At 46.3% G+C, this 24,864-nt stretch overlaps 1 protein-coding gene across 6 annotated transcripts in view; it reads right to left on the bottom strand.

Moving 5' to 3' along the window:
* Positions 1-24,864, bottom strand: part of Ano2 (anoctamin 2) — a 339,560-nt gene that overhangs the window by 21,486 nt on the left and 293,210 nt on the right. For all 6 annotated transcript variants that reach the window (XM_021190379.1, XM_021190380.1, XM_021190381.1 and 3 more), the window contains one exon: positions 18,904-19,049. In XM_021190379.1, the coding sequence (XP_021046038.1) occupies positions 18,904-19,049 (146 nt within the window). The remainder of the gene's footprint in view (positions 1-18,903; positions 19,050-24,864) is intronic.

Genomic DNA, 24,864 nt, shown 5'->3' with positions numbered 1-24,864 from the left:
AGCTTCATAAAATAATCCTCACCAGACTGGCATCTCGGACTGCACATGGAAGTGCTGAGAGCACATATAATGTCTGATACTAATAATTGTTCAATAAATGTAACATGAACATGTGGGAGCTGGGGAAATGGGCTCCGTGGGTAAAGTGCCCCCTAACCCAGTTCCTCTCCACAGAACCTACATAAAAAGTCAGGAATGGTAGGACACACATCTGTAATCCCAGTGCCAGTTGAGGGAAACAACTGGCTCTGATGGCTGCCTAGTCCAGCCTAAATGTCAAGCTCCAGGTTCAGGGACAAATCCTATCCAAAAAAGCCCACCAAGGTGAAAAGCAGTAGAGGCAGGTTCATAAAGTCAACCTCTGGCTTCAGCACACACATCTATGCATATGCCAAGGCCCAAAGAGTAAGCTATTTATGTAAGTAATAAGTTAGCTATGTATTATATATACTGTTATTCTCAGTGAAAGACATATCAGCATACAGAAATGATTAAAATGTATACTGTATGGCTACATGCTAAACAGACACAAACTTAAGGTTTAGAGACTCAGTGACTCTGAAAAAACCCAGATCCCACATTCAGATGTGTCCCTAACCCGACTCAGTCCTTTTCTACACTTCTGTTTAAGTGGACAGCTCAGAGGAACTGCTTTAAATCGCCTAAGGTGAGATGCTGTGATGCTGAGACTCTTGTGCCCTTAGACACACATCATGGTCCCAGGGTAGTTACAGAAAGAATGAGAAGACAGGACCCAAACACAGGAGTATGTGTGTGTCCATAAGAGCATAAGCCAACTTCACTAAAAGTTTCCGGAGAAAATGCACATGTAACTTTTCCTAGCCAAAATGCTTCTGATTTGGCAGGCTTTTTACCTTACAGGTGTGGCCACTGCTCTTGCTTCTACAACCCTGACCTCTGCCTTGTCCTTGATGTCCAGTAGATTCTCAGTTATTAGGTATCAGACATTATATGTGCTCTCAGCACTTCCATGTGCAGTCCGAGATGCCAGTCTGGTGAGGATTATTTTATGAAGCTTAATTGCACTTGCTGTAACTGAGGCACAGTTCTAGGAGACCAGCAGGTACCATTAATGGCAAGATGTCTGAGCTGCAAGGTTGGACTCTTGGTAATAGCGGTAGGGAAGAGTGTTCGAGTCATCACTCAGATAGTCAATTACAAACGCAGCATCTTGGGGCTTCAAATACGCTGTGCAGGGCAAAGCCCTTTGCCACTCAAGCCTAGTGTCTCAAGCTCAACCTTCAGAACCTAGATAAAAATGTGGATGCAGAGGAATCCACCCCAGAATCCCAGCGTTGCAATAGCAAGTTGGGAAACTGAGACAAAAGAACTGTGCAGAAGCTCATGGGCTAGGTAGTTTGGAGAACACAGACAATGTCTGAAACCTCAGTGCAGAAACAAGATGGGCTCTGTCTCAGAAACAAGGCAGAGTGAGAGAACTGATTCCCAAATCCAGTTTTGGACATGGCCCCTACACACACACAAAGGAAATAATAAAAGTTTTAAAGCACCAGCACCTGGCATATCTTTTAAAAGATGACGCATTTCTGGAAAATTTAATTTGAGGGTCAGGGGTAGGGGGCTAAGGCAGAAGGTACAAGGAGAGTGGAAATGACCAAGGGACACTAAGTAGAGATTGGCCTCTGTTTCTAAAACCTGTGACATACATGTCTACATTTGATTACAAACGTGGACGCTGTTGGTCAACTGAGAACCACCCACATCCCTGAACCAAGAGCTCCCTTACACCAGATGCCACCTTCAGTCACTCAGCACAGCAGCCCCACCATCACTAAGGGTCAATGCCACACAGTTCACACAGTTCTACCATCACCACCATTGCTGGGTTTCCCTTATAGACATGCTACACACCTCCTCCACCCATAAAGCCAACCATCATTGCCTGGTCTACCACTGTCTCCACGCCCACTCAGAGGCAACCATTTGGTCTCCCCTTCCCCAATAAATCTCTTGCATGAGGTCTGTTGCGTGGTGTGATCTTGTGGCATCCCTTGGCCCCTGATAGGTCAGGATACTTTTGGCTTCAAAACCCTTTCTTTAGAAGGTAGTGCTCTTGGTTTAGTGAGCTCAAGACAAACGTGATCATGAGGAACTTCCTCCAGAAGGACTGGGTGAACACCTCAGAGCCTCAGAGGGCACCGTGGGGTGGAAAGGGGCAGTTTACTTTTTGACAGGTTGCTATCACATATACCATGACCTCACCACATACCTGCCAATGGCCCTGGGAAATCCAGCATCCTTGCAGTATCACAGAGAAAGTGGGACTTTCCTCTTATACACATCTCTTTAGTGAACTGCTGTCCTTGAGGGACAGATCTCACCTTCACAGATTGTCCAGACACAAAATCTTGCCTTAACATCACTGTTTTCTAGTGCCAGTGTGGTGTGCTCTGTAGTTCCCACTCATGACTCAAATCTCATAATAAAAGTTTCAGTTTCCCTCCGCTACATGTAAATCAGTGTGGTCAGCATGGGACAACCTCAGAAGAAGTGCCACAGGATGCCCTTACCCCTTCTCTGCAGGTACTCTGAGGTATAGAGAACCACAGAAATCCCTTCTCTACACACATCCTGATAGTACAGGTGTTTCCAGCATGGACTGCACACCCTTGAGCATTTCCAAGAGGCAATCTGAAGAGCCAGAAATAAACAGCAAGGTTTGAATTAATCTAAGGGAGAAATATACTATATATATACCTCTAGCATGCAAATGCCAAATCCAAGATTTGTTCTTTTCAAGGAAAAGTCTGGAGGGCTGAGTCAGATGGGAGCCCTGCTGGGTTCACTTCAGAGGACACAGGGATGCCGGCCTTCACCAACACCAACATTTGTTTCTAAAAACAGCCAGCCTCCCTTAGGACAAGAGAAACACAGGAAATCCTCAGTGTGGCTGCATAATGGAAGCCAGCTTGGCTGGGCCAGTGACAGATTAACCCTGGCCAAGCCAATTAAGGAAGAATCCATAAGTTGATTTTCAACTAAATCTTTACAAAGTAAAGTGCTCCAGAAATGTGGGTGGGAAGCACACAGAGCCTGGAACCAAGTCTGGGCACAGACTCCAGGGGTTTCCTCTGCTCAAGCTCAGCAGCCAAGAGCCTCAACTAACCAACAGCCAGCCTTGCACTGTCTAACGCTGGAGACAATTAACATTGTGAGTGATTACCTGGGCTTGGGCTAAAATAACAAGGAGGAGCGGAATAGGCTAAAAGAGACAGCAGCCAGCAAGGACATTCCGGGACAATCTAGAGAAAAAAAAAATGGTGTAGCAGGGAAAACAGAACACACTTGCCAAGGTAGGTAGAAAAGCTAACAGTCTTTTTATTTAAAAGTCATCAGGGAAAATATACCCTTCCATTTTATGTATACACACAGCAAAGTCCAGACCCTTGACTTGGCATTCAAAGTCCACTGTGATCTGACTCAGACTTACTCATTTCTGCCTGTCTAGCCCAGTATTTTGTCCTTAGGGCTAGTGTTCAGTAGGAATTCTTGAGGTCAACCCTTCATGCTTTCCGACCATTTCAAACCATCTGTGATTTTGGAGTCTCTCTGTACACCACTACTCTAAGTTTCTCTAAGGTCTGCTAAGTGGATTGTTATTGATTGTTCAGGCTCAACTCTGACCCCACCCCGCTCACCTCCATCCCATGAGTCTCCCTTTCCCCACTTCCCAACTTCCCCATCTAGACTGAAGTGCAGTGGGCAGCACTCTTCTCCTCTGCCCTCCCACAATGCCTTGCTTTACATTTATTTGACCTGCTCCCTGGGGGAGGGCAATCCTGAGAGGGAGCAGGGACCATATTTGAATTCTTACTGCATCTACATTGCCCTCTTGTCACTTGAACAACGGTGATCAGCTGCTCTCTGAATGGATTTTGGGTTGGCTTCCCGAGTGGGAACCCGTGCCTGGTATTTAAACCTAGCCAAACGCCCATGGGGAAGTCATAGGCCCCAGCAGACAACTTATTCCTGATGGTTTGCTAAATGATGGTAAATTGCCTTCTAAGTATCTGTGCTCGGCCCATAGACAAATATTACTCCATCCCCTAATCAGGGGAGCCTCCCTTTGTAGTGAACAGCACTCAATACAGAGACACATGGTTGTCTGAGATGCTGAAAATAAGTGATATGTTGAGCTTCAGCACTAGACAAGATGTTCCTACCATGCTTTTGTGGTTCAGGGAATGTTTCAGGAGAGAAGATAGAAAGGGTAAGAGCCAGAAGATAGGGAGAAGGGCTATGCAGTGTCACATGTCATGGCCATTGAAATCATGAAGTCATAGCAGCTATGGGCACTGGGCCTGAACAGAACTGGCTCAGTCATATATGTAGAGGGGCTTTGTGGGACTTTACTGCTGAATGACTGGTTGCTGATGGATTATGAGAAAAGGGGAAATATTGCCTTCAGTTATGGACCCGCCGAGACCCCGGCATGGTTCTCTGTCTGTGGTCACACAGGTAGCCCTGGTTAAATAAACTCAGTGGGTCACAAGACAGAAGGACACACATGAGGGGAAATGTGTGTGCAAAGGGGAGGGAAATGAAAGAAGATGGGAGTGACAACATCAGAATGCATCATATAAATACTTGTAATTATCCATGAACCAATTTAATTAACAAAAATAATTAAAAAACCATTAACATTGGTAGTAAAAACAAGGATATAAAAGAAAACAGGCGAATGACCTGTCAGGTCTGGTAAGTTTGCAAGAAATGTCTGATAAGGTACACATTAGATCCTCTGAGAGAAAGATGTAGGTGAGAACTAGGGAGGCCAAGGAAAGATTTTCAGAACCAACAGAAGAAGCCGGGAACTGCATTGTCTGGTGTGGTTGTGTTTGAGACTCTGGGCTACCATTGTCTCACTGAGGTGCAGAATGTTCTTCCAGGTATCTTGACCGGAAATGCAGTGGTTCAGGTAGACTATAATAAACTCAGGACATTGTATGTGTTCCATCTCATGCTTTCAAGTGTCACAGGAGAACTGGAGAACTCGATTTTAAGCATTGCCATGAAGACTTTGACTTCATTGTTCCTTGCCACCTTTGTCTCACCAGTCTTTGCATTAATCTCTACTGCTAGATTTCTTCCTCTACATTTTTATCTTAAGAAAAACGAGAAGGAAACCCGGTCCTTAAGGGTCATCCTTTTTGTGAACCAGTGGTGAGCGAGGCAGGGAAGGGAGGGTATGTGGTGCGTTTGTTCTGCTGAATGGTCTTGGAAAAGCACGTGGTGCTAATTCAGTGCTGTCTGTTCCATAAGCCCTTACTTTAAAGATATGCTCCACCATCCTTTTCCCCTAAGAGTGTCTGGTGACAAACACAAGGACTTGGGAGTGTTGGTGGCTGAGAATAGACAGAACAATGGAAAGGGTGGGGTGTAGGCCATGTCCTCAGCCCAGGGCTCTGACGCTGGGGAAAGCAGCAGCATATGTGACAGACACGTGACCTGTCAATCTTCACCCTTCACTACCCACTCCCTCACTTCATCTACCAGTCATTCAACAAGCGTTTATCTATTGAATGAAGTCCACCCATAGACTTCCTACTCACCACTAGAAAGCAGAGACTATCTGTGCTTGTGTTTGGCTGTGCTCTACTCCCCACTGAATTCGTGTGTCAGAATAGGATCTCTGAGAGGCGATCTGACCTCATGGACGTGTTAATGTCACTATAGGACGAGGTTAATTGTCAGGAAAGTGAATTCATTCTAAACGCAAGTTTGTCAACTCTTGCTCTATATTCTCTTGTGCCCTGTTGCCCTTCTGCCTTCCCCGGTGGGATGACACAGCAAGAAGGGTCTCATCAGTTGCTTGAACTTTTGAGAATCCAGAGCCATGAGCCAAATACATTTGCATTGTGTTTAAGTTGCCCAGCCTGTGGCATTCTGTTGTAGTAACAGGAACCTGACTAAGATAAACAGCTTGCTATTATCCTTTTAAGAGCTCAAGAAAGCACTCAGGAGGAAGAGCACATAAGCACCCTAGTCAGTGTCACAGAGTCTGACAGTGGCTGCAATCACTGTGTGCTGTGGAGTGAGCAGCAGGCAGAAATAACTTGTTCCCCTCAGTAGGTCCCTGGAAAGCACACAGTCAGTCATTGACGGGTTTGCCTCAAAGACCGCGTAAAAGAAATGCAGAAGGCCTGCTCGATGCTGGAAGTTAAGATCTTTCCTGCCCAGATGACTGACATTCACAAGCTCCCTAGGAAATAAACACAGCAAGGAAAACTCAATTCCATTGTGTCTGCAGCTTACACAATGGACTGGGTGGGCCCTCAGGAACTTCAGGAAGCTGAGACAGGAGGAGACAAGCGGGTAGCATCCATTTAAACATTAAGAATTTGATGCATGCCGGGCGTGGTGGCACACGCCTTTAATCCCAGCACTTGGGAGGCAGAGGCAGGAGGATTTCTGAGTTTGAGGCCAGCCTGGTCTACAGAGTGAGTTCCAGGAGAGCTAGGCCTACACAAGAAACCCTGTCTCAAAAAACCAAACAACAAAAAAAGAATTTGATGCATGAAATGCCTGAGCACCACCTGGACCAACCACGAAGGAGAGGATTCTGCTGAAAACATGCATGGATACACGGAGGGATCTGCTCGCTCTTGTTTACGTTCCACATGCACACACCACACACAGACACAGACACAGACACACACACACACACCACATCATACAACACACATACATACAACACATATACCATCCACACACACCACACATATACCACACACACCACACACAAACACATACCATGCACACACACACGCACACACACGCACACACATACATCACACATATACCACACACCACACCACATCATGCCACCCCCGTACCCACACCACACACACACATACTACACATACCATACCCACCCACACACTTACACATACCACACCCACCCACACACATACACATACCACACACACACCTACCACACACACACACACACACACACAAAAGCAGGGAGTGTGGAGGGCAGCCATGAGCTCATGCTTCCTTCCATCACCCATATAGATCACATTATTATGGCAAAGCAACTGACAGACAAAGGCCAGGAAGCCAGGTGAACCCAGAAAGACACTTCCAAGAGATGTTATTGCTACAGGGACTCTTGCATATTTTATTCTTTTTTCTCCAGAAGGCTGTGAAAAAGTCAACAAAATGAAAATAAAATTAGGACTTGAAAAATACAAAAAAAAAAATGTATGGAAACTTTATTGAAAAGGAAATAAAGAAGTCAGAAAACAGGGAAAAAAACAAATATGCACGTTCCAGGGACCTATAATGTGGCTCTGACACAGTGCCAAGCTTTCCCTCTGAGTGCCCCGACTGTACCCGGAGGAATGGAAAAGAGGCCCTTCCACCTGCTGAAACCTCAGCACCCTTCCTCTGTTTTCTCCAGCCATCCTTTGTCCGGGCACTGGCCAGGCACCTTGGGCATGCCAGGGGCAGTAGCTGAGATGATGGAATAACGTGGCATCCAGACATGGTGCTGCTGTTTCTAAGGATGCACAGGAGGACAGATACCCAGTCTAGACAGCAGCAAGCAGCTTCCGCCTCGGATGTAAGAGAGACAATGGCCTGGGACTCACCCTGTTTCCCAGAAACCCTGGAGCAGGGCCGTCTGTGGTGGGAGAACTGTGGTTAAGTGCCATTTAGCGAGAGGGCAGGTACCCAATTATCCAGTGGGCTGACGCAGTTCTATAAACAGGATGGCTCAGGGAGAGGAATTTCCCAGTGCTTTGAGGCACTGCCTTGGAGCACACACACTCAAGAGTTTTAGTTCACTAGCATTGTATTTTGTTTGGAGACAGAATCTGAGACCCACCCTGAATGCGTGTTACACCCTGCAACAGATGCACATCTGTGTGGCTGGGTCCCCACTTCTAGCACCAAATTTATGCAGTTGTTGCAACTGTGTCTCTCATGGTGTCAGGTATGTGGCAAAGGCTATTCACATCACAAGTAACCCAGAAGCAGAGTGTGAGGTTGGGACCAGAGGCCAGGTTGTAACCTTCAGCAACACCCCTGGCACTTTCCTTCTAAGGGCTAAGCCCTTGCTTCGAAAGGGAGCACCCACACACACACACACACACACAGATAGAAGCACAAGATGATGACCACCATTCAAAACATGAGCCTGTGGGGTACATTCCAAATTCAAACCACAACTGTGGTAGGCCATTTACTCTCAGGATGAGAGCACCCCTGGTGCCTGTGCATCCTGGATAAGGAGATTCTGCACCTCTGGGTGGGGACAGGTCATCCCAGCTGAGTCTGGAGAGTCGAGGGGCCTGAGATCCTTGGCCAAAGGTGATGTCTGTGAGGTGTGAGAACCATTTGGCTTTCACTCATTATCTTTTTCCTTCCCCAGCAAACACTCTACTGTGTCTACAGGCCTAGTATTCTGGTGGGAAAACCTCACAGTGCTATTCCTTATTTATCAGGATAAAATAACAATTTTATCAGTTTTATCAAGAATTTCATCTGGACCTTGTTCTGTCGTTTACAGGATTAAATTTGGAGGTACTTTTTTTTCCTGCCATGTATTGCTCTGGAAAAGAAAGTCTATTGGCTACGAATGTTTGGAGACCTTAGCTTGCAGCTCTTACAGCAGAGGAAGAATTTCTCCTCATAGGGCCCTTAGGGGGAGTCCATAACTGGGCTCTGAGAGGCCTGCGGTAAAAGAGCTTTGAAGCCTCCTTTTGGGGTTGGGGACAGTGATGATTAATGCTTAGACCTGCTCCTGGGCCAGCTTTCTTTCTCCCCTCAGAGATGGGGGAGGGGACGCTACCCTTGAAGTCTTTCTTAGTAAGCTCTTCAGGAAGAGGGTTTGATATCGGAGATTCCCTTGAAAGCGTGGCTGCTCCCCTCACAGGTTTCCCAGTAATCCCTCACTCTCAGGTTTCCCTTTGTCTGGAGCCAGCCCATCCCCACACCCACCACTACCCAAAGGAAGCTCCCTCCTCCTCAGAAGGACTTCCAGCCTCCACTCCAGCTTCCCCTTCACCTCAGGCCCCTCCCCCCCCTCCCCCGAGCTGCTGGGCCCAGGCCCCAGGCTTCCAGCTCAATTTAGAAAAATGTAAATATAATACATCTCTCCCTGCTGCCGCCCCCCACTGATGACCTGCCCTGCCATTACAACAGACAGGCTGCAGTGGGCTCAGCACACTTCCTGTCTGCATGGGTGGTCCTGGGGATCTTGGGAAGGAAACTGACAGCTGAGAGCAAGGCCCAGGATCACCGTGTCAGGCACACCAGTGGGAGTGGGCAGCTTCCATTTCATTGCTCATTTTTGTTCAAAGTCCAAGACAAGTGGCCAGTTGAGAAAGAAGGAAGAAAAGAAAGTTCACTCCCCTCTGTCCTTCCCAGAGTTAAACTTCCTTACCAGGTCTTATCAAAACCTCTTAGAATGGTCATGACAGAGGGTTCTAGGCTCAGTTCCTCCAGTGAGCCACTGGGGTGACTTTAAGCAGCTCACATAGCCATTGGCATCTTGGGATTGAGGTGCACAGTTCAGCAGTTATATATAAAGGGAAATAACAGAATCAGAAAGGAACCTGGGATCACAGCTCAGATGTTTGAAACTCTTCATGGTACTTAGGACACTCCCTCACATGAAGCATGGAAGCCTCACTCACTTCACAGGTGAATTCGGAAACTTCTCTCGCTGTCACTGGACACCACACTACAATCTCATCAAAGAAGAGCACAGCCACTCCGTGTATCCTATCCCCGAAGTGTGAGTTACAAAACACTTCTGACACCATCGGGTTGGACCACAGATGACAGATGGGTTGTATCACATCCCTGAAAGTGCATCCTCTGGTTTAGCTCCCTGTATGATGGGGGAAGAAAGGCCCAGAGAGATGGCAAGCCCGAGGCTATATAGCTAGAGGCAGAGCTAAAGCTTCACCCCAGACACACAAAGCAGTCAGTCTGGGGATGCACAAAGGCGGGGGCTTACTCTGGGTCTTATAGTGATCAGAGAGGTGACAGACTTTGCTTTGAGGACAAGGGTGAGGAGGAATCAGAGGTAAAAGACTGGTGACTGTCACCGGGTTTATTAGCTATCCAGAGGAATGGCAGACACTGTTACTTCCTAGGGGGTTGAGATGCCTGCTCTCTTTGGTCTTCTGGTTGTTTCCCAGGGCTGCATGTAGGAGCGCATGGATGGGCTCATGTTACACCTTCTCTTATTTCCCTGCCTGACTCTGGGAAGGAAGGAATAATAGCCTAAGGTGGGGGAGGGGAGCAGGCAGAAGCGAAGCAGAGGATGGGGAACATGAAAGAAGGAGGAGGAGGAGGAGGAGGCAGAAAGGGAGAAACAAGAATAATACATTCTTGATAATCCACCCACTGGATTATCAGCCCATAAATACTTGAGGGCTGACCAGCAAGCAATGTTCCTGCCACATTAGGTGCCTGCAGCATAGAGGAGACAAGGACATAAATGGATACCCTCACGTACACAGAGACTCCCTTACAGGGTTGTCTAGAATGTTCTCAGTACTCACTCTGTGAGAGGCTCCAGGCAACACTCTGTAAATCAAGGAAGTCTTGTTCTAATAAAGCCTCGTGACTTTCTTACCCTTGGGAACCTAGAGTTTAGGAAGGAGGGTCTCAGAAATCCTGCAGGGTAAGGGCCCAAAAGAGGAAGGAAAAAGGCACTTCAAGGAGCCAGAAATATAGACCTGGCTTTACATGCATGACTGAAAAGAGCAAAGGACAGTGCAACGTTGGCCAGAGAAAGAGTGGGAAGCTAGGTGTGCTCTTGAGCAAGAGCAACAGGATCCAAGAACATAAAGACAAGCAGTGGTGGTGAGCCTATCCAAGGAGGTGTGTTGAGGCTGTAGGATAAAAAGCTTCAGGAGGCCAAAAAGACAGTGGAAGTGGCTTCCAAGGCACTCCATGGGGAAGAATAGTGTAGACACGATAGGCATACCAGGTGTGGGTTTGGACAGAACAAGTGTGAACAAGGACTAAGGACCTGGAAGTCACAGACATGGGCACTACAGGACAGTGAGACAGAGGACTCAAGATCTCAAGAAAACTAAGCCTGAAGACCAGCTTAGAAACTCCCTCTGGCACTGCTTTGGGGCTCTTCCCTGCCTCAAAACACACATGTAGGTAACCAGAAGATAATCCACCCGGGTTAGGTCACATAGGTAGTTCCTATAACCCAAGGATGTTTGATGACTAGCCAATTAATTATAAGAGGAAAAACGCCAGGAGTGGTGGCACACGCCTTTAATCCCAGCACTCGGGAGGCAGAGGCAGGCGGATTTCTGAGTTCGAGGCCAGCCTGGTCTACAGAGTGAGTTCCAGGACAGCCAGGGCTACACAGAGAAACCCTGTCTCGAAAAACCAAAAACAATAAATAAATATAAGAGGAAAAACGAGAGAGGAGTGAATAGCCACCCTGGCAAGAGAGGACATGTTCTAAGAGAGGCACTTGGGTCCTCCCCTATGGCTATCAGACTGTTGAGATGACAGACCCCAAAGCAGTAAAACTTTCCCAAGGCATCACATTCTAGTGAGAAGACAAAAGTTGAAGCCCTGGTGCCAGCCAGAAAAAGAACTGACCTCCCAGCGAGGGAGTTCATGCAGCTCTGACAACCCATTCACCACCTAACAACACACACTTGAACAACCATAATGATGGGCTGACCAAGGATAGATGGGACCGTGCTTTGATCAGGTCTAACTAACTGTGTATACATCTCATCCTCCATTTAAGCCTAAACCTCATGTCAGCACCCTAAAGACTGATTGGGTGGAGGTTCAGGGTCACCAGACTCCTTTACTCATTTCAATTCCTAGAGTGGCCATATGACGTGAGTCCCCCTTCTCTGCTCTTCGCTTTTATTTGTCTCTGTGATGGGTATATGGGGAACTGGTGGCCAAGCTGGTTGGGACTGTCAGAGCCCAGAGCCGGGGTTTAACCCTATAAACCCTATAACAAAAGACATTTTTCTATTACACATTTCTGAGTGATTGAAAGCCCTGGTCTCTCTGAAGGACCTGAGACTGAAGTTTTCTCCTGTGGTAGAGAGGGTTTCCTGGTCAGTGTCTGCTTGATGGTCTCTCTGTGTCAACCTTCTGAAGCTCCAGGGTACCTAAGCCACATCTGTTGTCACTGTGGCTTAACATCACAGCACTGCCCTCAGGCTGGCTGGAGGCCAACAGCAGGTACCAGCATTGGGAAGCTGAGTCTTGAAGTCCAAAGCAAAGCTTTAAGCTTGAGGCTGTGGTGAAAGCCTTGACAGACTCACGTTCTTCTCTGTTCACTTCAAAGAACTCATTCCCCCAAAGGATGAGGGGAAACTAGAACTGGAGGCATCTTTGAGAGAAACCCTGATAATAAACATGGATTACAATTATTTCAGGAGCTGAAGATACACATAAATATCTGAATGTGTCCATGGGAAAGAAAGAGTCCTGTGTATCATGAGATAAAGAGGGACAGGGTTCTGCTTCTCCACCCGTGCAGGAAGGAGGGGTGCAGAGCTCTTCATTACAGCTTTTGCTGAGCTTTACTGTCAACCTTCCAGGACCTGAGCTGAGGGGGATGTGTAGAAGACTAAGACACAGGTCTTACTCGCAAAGTAATCACGTCTTCCAAAGGAAGAATCAGAAAATGTGTCCAAGAGCAAACATATCTGAGTCCAAACAACTCTGCGAGAGCCTGTGGACAGGTGGGCTAGGCTAGTATAAGCAGATGCAGATGTGGTGTGAGTGACCCCAACATTTAGGCCTGCCCTTCTGAAAGGACAACCAGAGGGGAGAGTGAGCTCGGGTACACCTTTGCACACTACCCTAGGGGGAGTCAGGAGCACTGAAGGATCTTAAGAAGATGCATTGCTTGGATGTGAGAAAAGCTCTTCTAAACACTGAAAAAGGAGCTATGAGAAGGGGGCGGGAAAGGAACTGGGGAGACAAGGCAGACTGTGTGTGCATTAATGCAAGAGGAGGGGAGGGATTAAGGGAGGCTGTGTGTGCAGTAATGCAAGAGAGGACCCAGGCAGGCTGTGTGCAGTAATGCAAGAGAGGAGGATAAGGCTTCAGCAAGAACTGAAAAGAACACACAAATGTAAAGAATGTAATTAATTTACCTGAGTCTCATGCTAGGAAAAGCAAAAGGGTTGGTGCCTGGTACCAGACAGAGAGCATGTCTTGTCAGGTCACCTTATAAGAGAAACTGAAGCCCAGACAAGAAAGATATGTGGGACCACACCTTGACCATGACATTACTTAGACATTCTTGCTCTCTACTGAAAACTAAGCTTTGCTCTAGTATCCCAGATATGGGCTAGGGATGGGTATGTGTCATTGGGTCTCTTTTTTCTTTTTCTCAGTATGGTCACTTTGAATACATCTTTGTTTTTTCTGCTTCTCACTGTTGCTGTGCATTTAGCCAGATAAGCAGTTAAGCCTACTGTTTACATGATGAGGGAAGACTGTCCCCTGCTCACAGTCACTCCATATTGTGTAAGACAGTGGTTTTCCAAACTGTGCCCTACGTGGAGAGACTCCATTTTTACAGCCATCTGTTGACTCCAATTTGAGGATTGAGGATGCTGCGGCACTCAGGTGAACGCGTGGATTGTACCATCTATGCAGCACCATCCTGAACTACAGACTGATGAGAACTTACACCTGGGAGCAGGAACAGCAATACACGATACATGTATCAGCATGTGTTGAGACTGTAAGAGAGCATGGGTATTTTAAAGCCATACCTGGGAAGACTTAGATACAACAAGCCAAGGAAAGGTCTTTAATTCTCTTAACTGGACCCCAGAAAAGGTGGACACACCTCATATTGTGAAGTGAGCCGCCTCCACTGGTCTATCACCCAATCACCAGTATGTGTATGCAGAGAACTTTCCCAGAAGCCTTAGCTGCGCTAGGTCCCTGATATTAATGTGGCCCACTTAACTGCCATCTGCCCATTATCCTGTTCCTCCTTCTTAGCCTGGCTCCACCTTTGCCCCTCTGCAACTGTATCCTGTTTCATAGCTTAGATCTCAACTCCTCGACCAGATAATTGCCTGACACAGCTACTGACATTTCTGCAGCTTCTTCCCTTCAGCCTGGTTTGGTTTATAACCTTATAAATACAGCCGTGACTTATATTTCTGCCAACTCCCCTACCTCTTGGGGCTTCTGAAACTTTCTGAACCCTGCTGTGGCCTCTTAGCCTTTTACAGCCATTCTGTAACCTACACACACACATACACACACAACCACACAATATGTATACATGTCCATAGTTTTAACTGTACTGGTGTGATCTGTGATCTGAGTGCTAATATTAGCAATTAAGATTACATTAAGGAATGGGCAGATGACTCAGTTGGTAAGAATGATTGCTGAGCAAGTTTGTTGGTCTGTCTGACTTTAGATCCTCAGAGCCCACTTAAAAGCCACTGTTGGTGGTGCATGCCTGAAGTCTACGCACTCTTAGGAAAGTGAGAGGAGAGGGGAGACAGGACAGTCCCCTAAAGCTCATGGCCAAGTCAACCTGGAATATTCAGCATTGCAGCCGAGAACAAGAGAGACCCTGCCTAAAAAGCATGGAGGAAGACATGGACCGGAACCGAGCATGCCCTTTGACTTCACATACATGTCATGGCAAAGGCACAGCCACACACTCAGGCACATAAACATACATATACTAAAATTAACACTTTTTAAAAGTATTATAATAAAAGAACCAGTGTTTTCCCTGGCTAGGATTACCAAAAAGGGGGGGGGCATTCTGTAGGCTGCTGCTATGGAAACCATTATACTTTTTGAATGTATTATTATTCAGTTAAACCAAATCTGACATGATAAAAGACATAAACATGTTTGTTTTGTCTATGTTTCTGTCATGGTATACTCACAACAGGGATGCCAAAGTCTAGGCCCTGACCCTATCTCTGCTAACTGGACCTTTTATCTGTTTCTCTTCTCAGGGTGGCCACACTGAGTAAGGCTCTATCTCAGTTAGGGTTTTACTGCTGTGACAGACATCATGACCAAGGCATCTCTTATAAGGACAGCATTTAATTGGGATTGGCTTACAGGATCAGAGGATCAGTCCATCATCATCAAGGTGGGAGCCCAGGCAGGCATGGTGCAGGCTGAGCTCTACATCAAAAAGAGTTCTACATCTTTGTCTGACTGCTGCTAGCAGAATATTGACTTCCAGACAGCAAGGTTGAGGGTGTTAAAGCCCACACCCACAGTGACACACCTACTCCAACAAGGCCACACTTAATCAAACAGGACCACACCTCGTAATAGTGCCTGCCTTTAAAATACCATCTGAATTTCCTTTCAAGTTAAAAAAAAATCTTATAACTCTCAACACATCCCACATCCCCCACTGCCTTTTTAGAGTTTAACAGGATTTAAGCTTGGGACTAGGAATACTGAGATTTCCTCTAATGATCTTGTAAATGCTACAGAAATTCATTTCAGTTCCACAGTAATGGCCTCGGGACTTCACCATTTGGGTTGCAGTTGGAGAAGACAGGAGAAATTGAGAAAGAGGAGTAATCCTGTCTTTGATGACTAGGGGAACAGAAGCTGTGGGATTTAAAGAAACATGTCAGTCAAGGAGAGCCATAGGAGATTCCAGACACACAGAGAGCCTGGCCAGAGAACAGCATCTAGAGTGTTTAGTCAGGCTTCTGAGTGAAATCCTCAGATCTGCCTCACACTCTGAATATAACCCTTTTTTTTTAAGCCTTTCCTGCCCCAATCTACAGCTCCCTGTAATTTTAGGCTGAAAAACACCATTGGAGAGAAATTGGACTCTTGGCAGAACAATCAAGGGAAGTTTTGTTGAGGGGCTCTGTCAACAAGCATCACTGTATAACTGCTCTGCATTCCTCACCTACTTCTCAGCGTGATCCCAGTGAGGCAGGAAAGTAAGTGTGAAAGTGGGGGCTGCAAACACAGGCTGCAAAATTAGCATACAAGACCCCTTGTTGGCAAAGGGGGGAAGCCCTAGCCAGTGTCTCAGAGGCAGAGGAGCTCCAAAGTCACTGGAGATCTTTTAACACTAAAATAAATACAGCCCGGGAGAAGGTTTAAGACGCTAATGAGACATGTCATGCATGAAGTTGCATCATGTAGAAGTACCTGTAAAGGAACCCAGTGCCTTTGGAAAAGCCGATGTTATGCAAATGAGCCCCAGAGCTTTTACTATGCAAATGACTCACCCCACTCTCTGCTGCTGGTATCTGTTGGGTTACTAAATTCCATTGAATTTTTTGTTTGTTTGTTTGTTTGTTTTTTGTTTTTTGTTTTTCGAGACAGGGTTTCTCTGTGTAGCCATGGCTGTCCTGGAACTCACTTTGTAGACCAGACTGGCCTCGAACTCAGAAATCCGCCTGCCTCTGCCTCCCAAGTGCTGGGATTAAAGGCGTGCGCCACCATGCCCAGCTCCATTGAATCATTAACTAAACCTTTCCTCTGCTCTGGCCTCCTGCCTCCCTTGGAAGTGTATCTTTTAAAAATAAATTATGTCTGTTTCTGCTCTGTTCTTGTTTCTTTGTTTCAGGGCACGAGATCTCTGAGTCCCTCCACATCACCAGGAGGTAGGTGATGTCACCAAACCCCACTTCAGATGGAAAAGTTAGGTCTGCATTATGCCCAGAGTCATGTATGTAGCTACCAGGTGGCACAGTTGGAAGCCCCACAGCTTGACTCTAGAACATTCTCTATGTTGCTTGACAAGGTTTGGTGGAGTTTATTCTGCAGTCCTTATTTTGATTGTGTATAGAATAACCTTTCTCTTAAGGGCAAAGAAGATAGGCCAGAATAGGTCTGGATACAACCCAGACAAATTTATATATAATAAATATATAATATATAATATATATTACATACTATATACTATATAGTATATATTATTATATATGATATAAAATATTTATATACTATAATGCCTCTGAAATGATAGACAAGCTTAGCGAAATAGCAGAAATAAGCTTTACATACTCTTCCAAGCAAGATTATTTTAGTATCAATAGAGTTGCTAATAACATCAATATCAATTCCATTCTGAACTGGCGATTGTCCTGGTAATGGCCAAGATTTTATAATTATTTTTCCTCCCCATCCTCATGAGAGGTGGGAACTGGTCATTCTTCAGGCTTCTCCACTAATCGCAGGTCTGTTAACAGAATTCTCCCCATCCCCAAACTCTTAATATAAATTGCTTTCCCTTGTCAACAACAGTTGTTCATGGCCTCATGAGGCTGTTGGTGCATGGCAGTATTCTTCCTCAGACTGTGCTCTTTGCCCTTATTGCTGATAAAGCCATAGGAAACCCATCTATAACCCACCCTTACATGCAGAAAAGGGAACTGTCGCAAAGAATCCCCCCCACCTCCCTCCAAGCCCACATTTAAAAATGAACTTTCATTTGCCTCTTCAAGTCAGTACAACAAACTTCTTTATGTTAAGAAAAATCCCCCAGCAATGAGCAAATATGCTCATTAAGTCATTCAGCCAGGCACTAATCTTTTTATTATATACATTGAGTGCCTGTTATGCCAGGAAATACGCTGGGCTCTGGGGGAATCTGAAGATGAAGAGCCTTAACACCCCCCCAACACCCCCCCCCACTACTCTTTAGAACCTGAGAGGCTGAGTCTGCCGTAGAGCAGATTGGGGAGCAATAACTCATTGAGATGCCATTAGTGTGGGTACCTCACATAATGCCAAAGCAGAGACGCACACAGGTAAGGATGCCACCCAAGAGAAAGTGGGATTGGCCTGGAAAACTTCACTGAAGGAGCATTACATCAAGTAAAGCTAGGTACCAATATCTGGCTCAGGCGGTTGGAGTGGAAAGGGCACAAGATGGCTGGGCTTACTGTGCATTGATTATTGTCATATATCACATGATTCCAGGGTACTGAGGGCTTTGTACTCAGTGAAAGAGCATTTCCCCGAACCTCCTGCAGCTTGGTAGATTGGTCTACTCCTTTGAGAAAGTGATGTGTCAAAATGAACCAATAATTTGATGATAAGCATACTTTCTAACAACCATTAATACTTGAGCAAGTGTATCTTGATGAAACAATACTTCCTGAAAGTGTGTGCTGTGTTAGAGCATCCCAATAGGAGCCAGACTGGACGACAAGCCTCTGTGACCTGAAGCTCTTGGTCTGCGGATTCCTGTGCTATTAATTTGTTAGTTCAAAGTGATAGAGACTACCGAATATCCATGCCAAAATAAAACGGGGGTTATTCTGCCCCGACCAAAAATTGAAGGTAGCTGATCTAAGCTAGAAAACACACGACAGGAAACTCCTGGCTTCTAAGCCATGTGTGAACCAATGAGGCTTTTGCAGCCTGCCCTGACCCACACTTCTGCCCTCCTCAATTAAGGAAAAGAACCACATGCTTTACTGCTAGGATTGTCCTCTCCCCCCATTAAACACCATCAACCTTCGTAAAAGAAGGGGCTGTTATACCCAGCCCCCTCCTCAGCACCGTGGGCTTTCCCTGTGTTCTCCTTTTGAGAGTATATAGATCCCCAGCTCAAGTGTCACAGGACTACTTTAATCTCCCTGCATGGAAACTGCATTCTTAAATCACAGATTTCACTGTTTCCCTTTTGGTGTGGTAGAAACCACAGGAAAGAGCTCAGGAGAACAAGCATTTTCTTAACAGAAGAGCAGGGGAGACCAGATCACATCCTGGGGTTGGGAGAGATGGGGCAGAGAGTATCTGAGGCCACCTAGTCCTTCCCTGGCTACACACACACACACACACACACACACACACACACACACACACACACACATACCCATGGAACCTGCCAGCAAAGGAAGGAAGATGGGTTCTTACTCATTTCCATGTACTCAGGAGTCAGCCCAGTGTAAGGCTCTAGGCTGTGGTCCAGGTCCCACTGCTCTGGACGTTTTGAGTGGTCAGGGTCACTTTCTCCAGGCTCTGTCTCATCTTTCAGCTTCCGAAAGAGTTTCTTTAGCTTCCTACAAAACAAATGGAGTAGCCACTAAACATAAACCCTGGGGAGCAGAGTCATATCAGCAGAAGAAATGGAGGAAGAGACTAAGTACAGACACCCAGTGGGAGAGGATGTGCTTAGTCCTGCTGTGACCTGATGTGCCAGGCCAGGTTGATACCCATGGGGGTGGGGGGGTAGCTGTGGAGGAGTTTTTGAGGGGAGGGGAGGGGTGAGGGGAGGGGAGGGGAGAGAAGGAGAGGGAAGGAGAGGGGAGGGGAGAGTAGAAGGGAGGAGAGAAGGGGAGGGAGGGGCTGTGATCAAAATGTAAAATAAATAAATGAATTAATGAAAAAGAAAGAAGGAAAGAAAGAAAAGGAAGGGAGGAAGGAAGAGGGAGGGAGGGGGAAGAAGGAAGGAAGGAAGGAAGGAAGGAAGGAAGGAAGGAAGGAAGGAAGGAAGGAAGGAAGGAAGGAAGAGACTAAGTACAGGCACTAAAGTAATTCCTGAACCAAGCAAGAAGGTCTTTTATTAGGATAATAAAGGAGCCACCTTCAGCATGATGGGGGGAGGGGGGAGATGTTGTCATCAAAACCACCCAGTTACAAATCCCTGTAGCCTACGACAGCTACCTCTTGTAAGACATACAGGTGCAACAGTGGGCACTGCAGATCTTTTTGTAAATGAATTATTTATTCTAGCTAGCTTGTATAAAAGAAACAAAATCCTGGTATTTTATTTATAAGCTGTAAGACTAGATTGGGCAGGTTGTGAGCTATTCTAGCTTACATTCCTCCCATATGTCCCTTGCTACTTGCTGTTTGAGTCTCTCCCAAGCTATTTCCACTCTATCAGCCTGTCCTCAGGGTCCATTTTTCCTGGCCACGTGCCCGTGGTCCATCTCCTCTCGTGGTGGCCTCTTCTCTCTTCTTTCTCTTTTTCCTCCTTTTCCCCTTTCAATGACCTCTCATTGGATCCTCAAGTCCTGCCTTTCTCTCTCTCCTGCCCAATTACAGGCTCTAGCCTTCTATTAACCAATTGACTTTAAATTGGTGAAGGAGGTACACACAATAAAGAGAATTCTCTTATCTGGGGGCAACCAGATCTCGGGATACAGAATTTAGCATTGTATACACAGTACCAAACCAACCCCAGCATCCTGTACAGGTAATCAAGCTGCTCTGAGCTCAGGAGTGCAGCAGCTATGTCATACCTTGAAGTCACAATCTTGGGTGTTAGCAGGATTAGGGGTTCCATAGTCTTGGGGCCTGGTGGGTCACACATGTGTTTAAGGAACAGTGATCCTCTAATGACTCCACCCAGGAGCCCAGGTTGTTCATTGATCACCTCCTAATACCAGCACCAGCACAAGGATGACTTCTGGAGAGACTTTCCATATAAAAGGTCTCCAGTACAGTTGGGTGCAGGGTCTTGTGAGCCCATCATGCAGACAGCTGTATTGTACATGGACTCACAATCTGGTTGGTCTGTGCCCTAGGCAGAGAGAGAGACCCAAGGATGTCATGGAAAGAGCCACAGATGGCCTGGCTGTGGCTGTGACTGTGGGCAGGCATAAGGTTAGCAAACAGGCCTGGGAGCTGAAAGGCTGGGGAGGCAGAGGGGACAGAGACCTTCAAAGCTCAGACATGGGAGCAGAAAGGTCAACTGTGAGATTGTGCAGCAGAGAGAAAAAGCCAGATGAGGGAGGGGCTTCAATGGTCTTATAAGTGTGGATTGGTTCAGAAAAGAGTGAGGATGGGGTGCTGAATAAGTTTGCACATGGCTCTCAAGAGCTGGTCAGTCCCAGAAGTTTCCTCTGGATATCAGTAACCAGTAACCAAATGTATAAAGAAAGTCTCTCCAGACCAAGGTTTGAAAGGATCCTGCACATTGTATAACATACAGATGGGGCTTTGGAAAACATCAAACTATGACTCTGACCTTACGATGTATTCGCTCATTAAAACAATTCCTTTGATGTCACCCTCACTCCATCCCTTGCATCTGCTATTTTTTTTTTTTTTTCATGTCCTCTTTTAATGACAAGTCTCTGGAACTCTCTGGAAGTTTCTGAGTTTTTCCATTGCCATGCTCCATGTTTCTGTGGACTTGCACTTAGATCATGTGATCTGTGAGGCCTCCTGCTTAGGGGCCTGGGCACAAGCAGTTCTACAGATGTCTGTTGGGTGTTGGCCTCACTGAGGAAACAGGCAGAGCCTAGCCCTACATGGGCCAAAGATGATGATGACACAGTTACAGACACACATTGGCCATGTCCTGATTCCTGATGAAGTTCGAGTTTGTTCCCCAGCCTTAGGTTCCCAGTAGGGCTTCACTGTATCTGAGGAAGAAGCCCCCCTGGGATGTCTCCAAAGGGAAAGGGTGTCAGGCTATATTTATAATCTATACAGAAAAGTGGAGAGTTTATAAATTCTATTATGCTTATGTATGACAGTTACTTGGGAATATGACCTGGCACTTTAGCAAGAATAACATTGAGAGAAAATTTGCTGTGAAAGCACTCATTCTCTATTCTTTCCATCCCCAGCTATGTCCAGGGGAGGCTCTAACATGTGGAAGCACTGGCACTTTGTAGGGACATACCTATGACTCCAACACTTGGAGACAGAGGCAAGAATGTGAAAAGTTCAGGTTAACCTGGGTTGTACAGTGAGACTCTGTGTCCAAGAAAGGAAAGAAAGGAGGAAGGACAGAGGAGGGAGGGAAGGAAGGGAGGGAAGGGAGGAAGGGAGGAATGAAGGGAAGGACGAGGGAGGGAGGGAGGGAGGGAAGGAAGGAGGGAAGGAGGGAGTGAGGGAAGGAGGGAGGGAGGGAGGAAGGAAGGGAGGAAGGGAAGGAAGGAAGGAAGGGAAGGAGGGAGGGAGGGAAGAAAGGAAGGGAAGAGGGAAGGAAGGGGAGGGAGGGAAGGAAGGGAGGGAAGGGAGGAAGGGAGGAATGAAGGAAGGAGGGAAGGAGGGAGTGAGGGAAGGAGGGAGGGAGGGAGGAAGGAAGGGAGGAAGGGAAGGAAGGAAGGAAGGGAAGGAGGGAGGGAGGGAAGAAAGGAGGGAAGGAAGGAAGGAAGGAAGGAAGGAAGGAAGGAAGGAAGGAAGGGAAGTAGGGAAAGAAGGGAGGAAGGGAAGGAGAGAGAGAAGGGAGGAAGGAAGGGGAGGGAGGGAGGGCAGGGAGGAAGGGAGGGAGGGGAGGAAGGAAGGGAAGGAGGGAGGGAGGGAAGAAAGGAAGGGAAGAAAGGAAGGGAAGGAGGGCAGGAAAGAGGGAGGGAGGGAAGAAAGGAAGGGAAGGAGGGCAGGAAAGAGGGAGGGAAGGAAGGAGGGAGGGAGGGAAGGGAGGAAGGACAGGAAGGGAGGGAGAAAGGGGAAGAGGGAGGGAAGGGAAGGGAAGAAGGGAAGGAGGGAGGGAAGGGAGGAAGAAGGGAAGGGAGGGAGAAAGGGGAAGAGGGAGGGAAGGGAGGAAGGAAGGGGAAGAGGAGGGGAGGGAAAAATGGAGGAGAGGGAGGGAGGGAAGGAAGGGAAGGAGGGAGGGGAGGGAAGAATAAAAGAATATGGGGATGGAATAAAGGAGAGGAGGGAAGGAGGGAGGGAAGGAAGGAAGGAAGAGTAAGAGGTCAAGGAAAGCAGAGCATAGTGCTTATGTGACACACACAAAGCCTGGGGTCCAACTCCCAAATCAGCAAAAACAAGTCAGGGAGAGAATCTGGCATTTCTCTTTTTACACACACACAAAAGAACACACACATACACTCACTCTTGTTCTCTCCTCTCTCTCTCTCTCTCTCTCTCTCTCTCTCTCTCTCTCTCTCTCTCTCTCTCTCTATCTATCTATCTACCCAGACAATATAAGGCCCCTTTTGCTTCAGTGTACATTCAGTGTCCATAGAAATTCAAAATGCAGTTGTGTCAGAGTTGGGATGGGTGTGCTATTTCAGACGTACAACACCATTACATCCAAACTCAGTTTTGCACAGGCACCTGTTGGAAAGGTGAGACAATCTCAAGTGAGGGAAACCCCAACTAATAGACACAGCAGATAAACAGCCAAGGCTGAGTCATGCTGGGACACCATGTCTGAAGCTTTTATGGAAACAATTGTTTGTGAGTGTCACTCTAGGCAGTGATGTCTGAGACTTCTCACTCAAAAGCATGTCAGGACCCTGTCAGGGTCTGAGGCCAGACAGCACAAGCAGAATTTGTCTATTGTTGCGGTCAGCTTCCTCACTCTGCCTCGGTTCTTCCCTTTGAAGCATTTGCTCATCTCTGGGGTTTCGGAGCCAGGCCTGGTGAGGGAGGTGGGGGTAGAGACTGCCTGGTAAAGACACCTGGACAGAGTGTAAGACTTCCTTTGTGGCATCAAGAGCGTCTGATCTGTGAACATGTAGACTTCATGGGATGCCTTTAGATGATCTCTAACTTGGCTTTGGGAAGAGCTTAAAACTTCCTTTTCTGTTCTCAGTCTCTGATTATTTCCCATCAAGGAGGAAAGTCTGCACTGCTGCTAGGATGCTGTGGCTGAATCTAGGGATGCTGTAGCTGACTCTAGGATGCTGTGGGTGACACTAGGATGCTGTGGGTGATTCTAGGATGCTGTGGACAACTCCCCAGTGCTTACAGTGCCTTCTTTCTTTCTTTGTTTCTTTCTTTGTTTCTTTCTTTCTTTTCTTTTCTTTTTTATAGATATTTTTTATTTATTTAAAAGCTCAAAGAATGACAATAAACTAATGAAAATACAACAGCATAATTTATTAAGTAAAAGCAAGGCTAGAGATAATTCTAGAATAGGTAGAATAAAATGCTTTAGACAAACTCAAACAGTAAGCTACTAACCAGATAGGGAAGAAAAAGTGCAGTTAATTGGGTCTTTTTTCTTGTTGTTTTGTTTTGTTTTGTTTTGTTTTGTTTTGTTTGAGACAGGGTTTCTCTGTATAGCCCTGGCTGTCCTGGAACTCACTCTGTAGACCAAGCTGGCCTCAAACTCAGAAATCCACCTGCCTCTGCCTCCCAAGTGCTAGGATTAAAGGCGTGCGCCACCACTGCCCAGTTAATTAGGTCTTTAATGGAGCAAATCAATTTATTAGAAATCTACTTCTTACATTTTACTTATTATGCCTTAACAATTTGAGCCATTATATTTAGTTTATATTTCCCTACATATGGCAAATATAAGACTTTTAAAGGTTAAGCATAAGGCATGAAGACAGTACTGATTAGTCACCTGACCATGTGTTTGTTTTTGTTTTTTGTTTTTTTCTCATAGCAACAATAAAAGTTCCAGGTATTCTTTCGGTTGCAGGTATTTTTTAACTTGTTTCTCACTAATAACTCAGCCTTCTTTCTTAACAAAGAGAATTCACATCCTGGGCCGAAAGGCATGGCTAAGAAATAATGCCACTGACTGGCTAATCATGGCTCAGGTTTTGGCTGTTTCATACTGCTGTTAACAATGGTAATTCACTCCTAGGTGTTCATTGTTCATCTTTGGGAATATTAGAGACTAAGATTAAGAGTGTAAACTTAGAAATAACCAATATGGAAATGACTGCATGAGTAAACATGGGAAGAAACTTCAAAGTTCATCATGAGTAAGCAAGGATTGGAAAACGTGTTTTCATTCGAGGAGTGTGGTATTGCTTTCTGCAATGCATGCACATATAGTCTAGTGAGAATGCTGAAGCTTTGCAGAAAGAAGTTATTATAGTCATCTCTTTTACCCTCTAATAAAGGCCAATATTTCTTTTATGTGAGAATGTGAGAAAATTGATATTAGGGGCTGGAGAGATGGCTCAGCGGTGAAGAGCACTGACTGCTCTTCTAAAGGTCCTGAGTTCAAAT

This window comes from Mus pahari, chromosome 2, assembly GCF_900095145.1.
Source record: "Mus pahari chromosome 2, PAHARI_EIJ_v1.1, whole genome shotgun sequence".
NCBI classification, from domain to species: domain Eukaryota; kingdom Metazoa; phylum Chordata; class Mammalia; order Rodentia; family Muridae; genus Mus; species Mus pahari.
The sequence above is the reverse complement of the archived record's forward strand: the minus strand, read 5'-3'. Positions and strand labels throughout refer to the sequence as shown.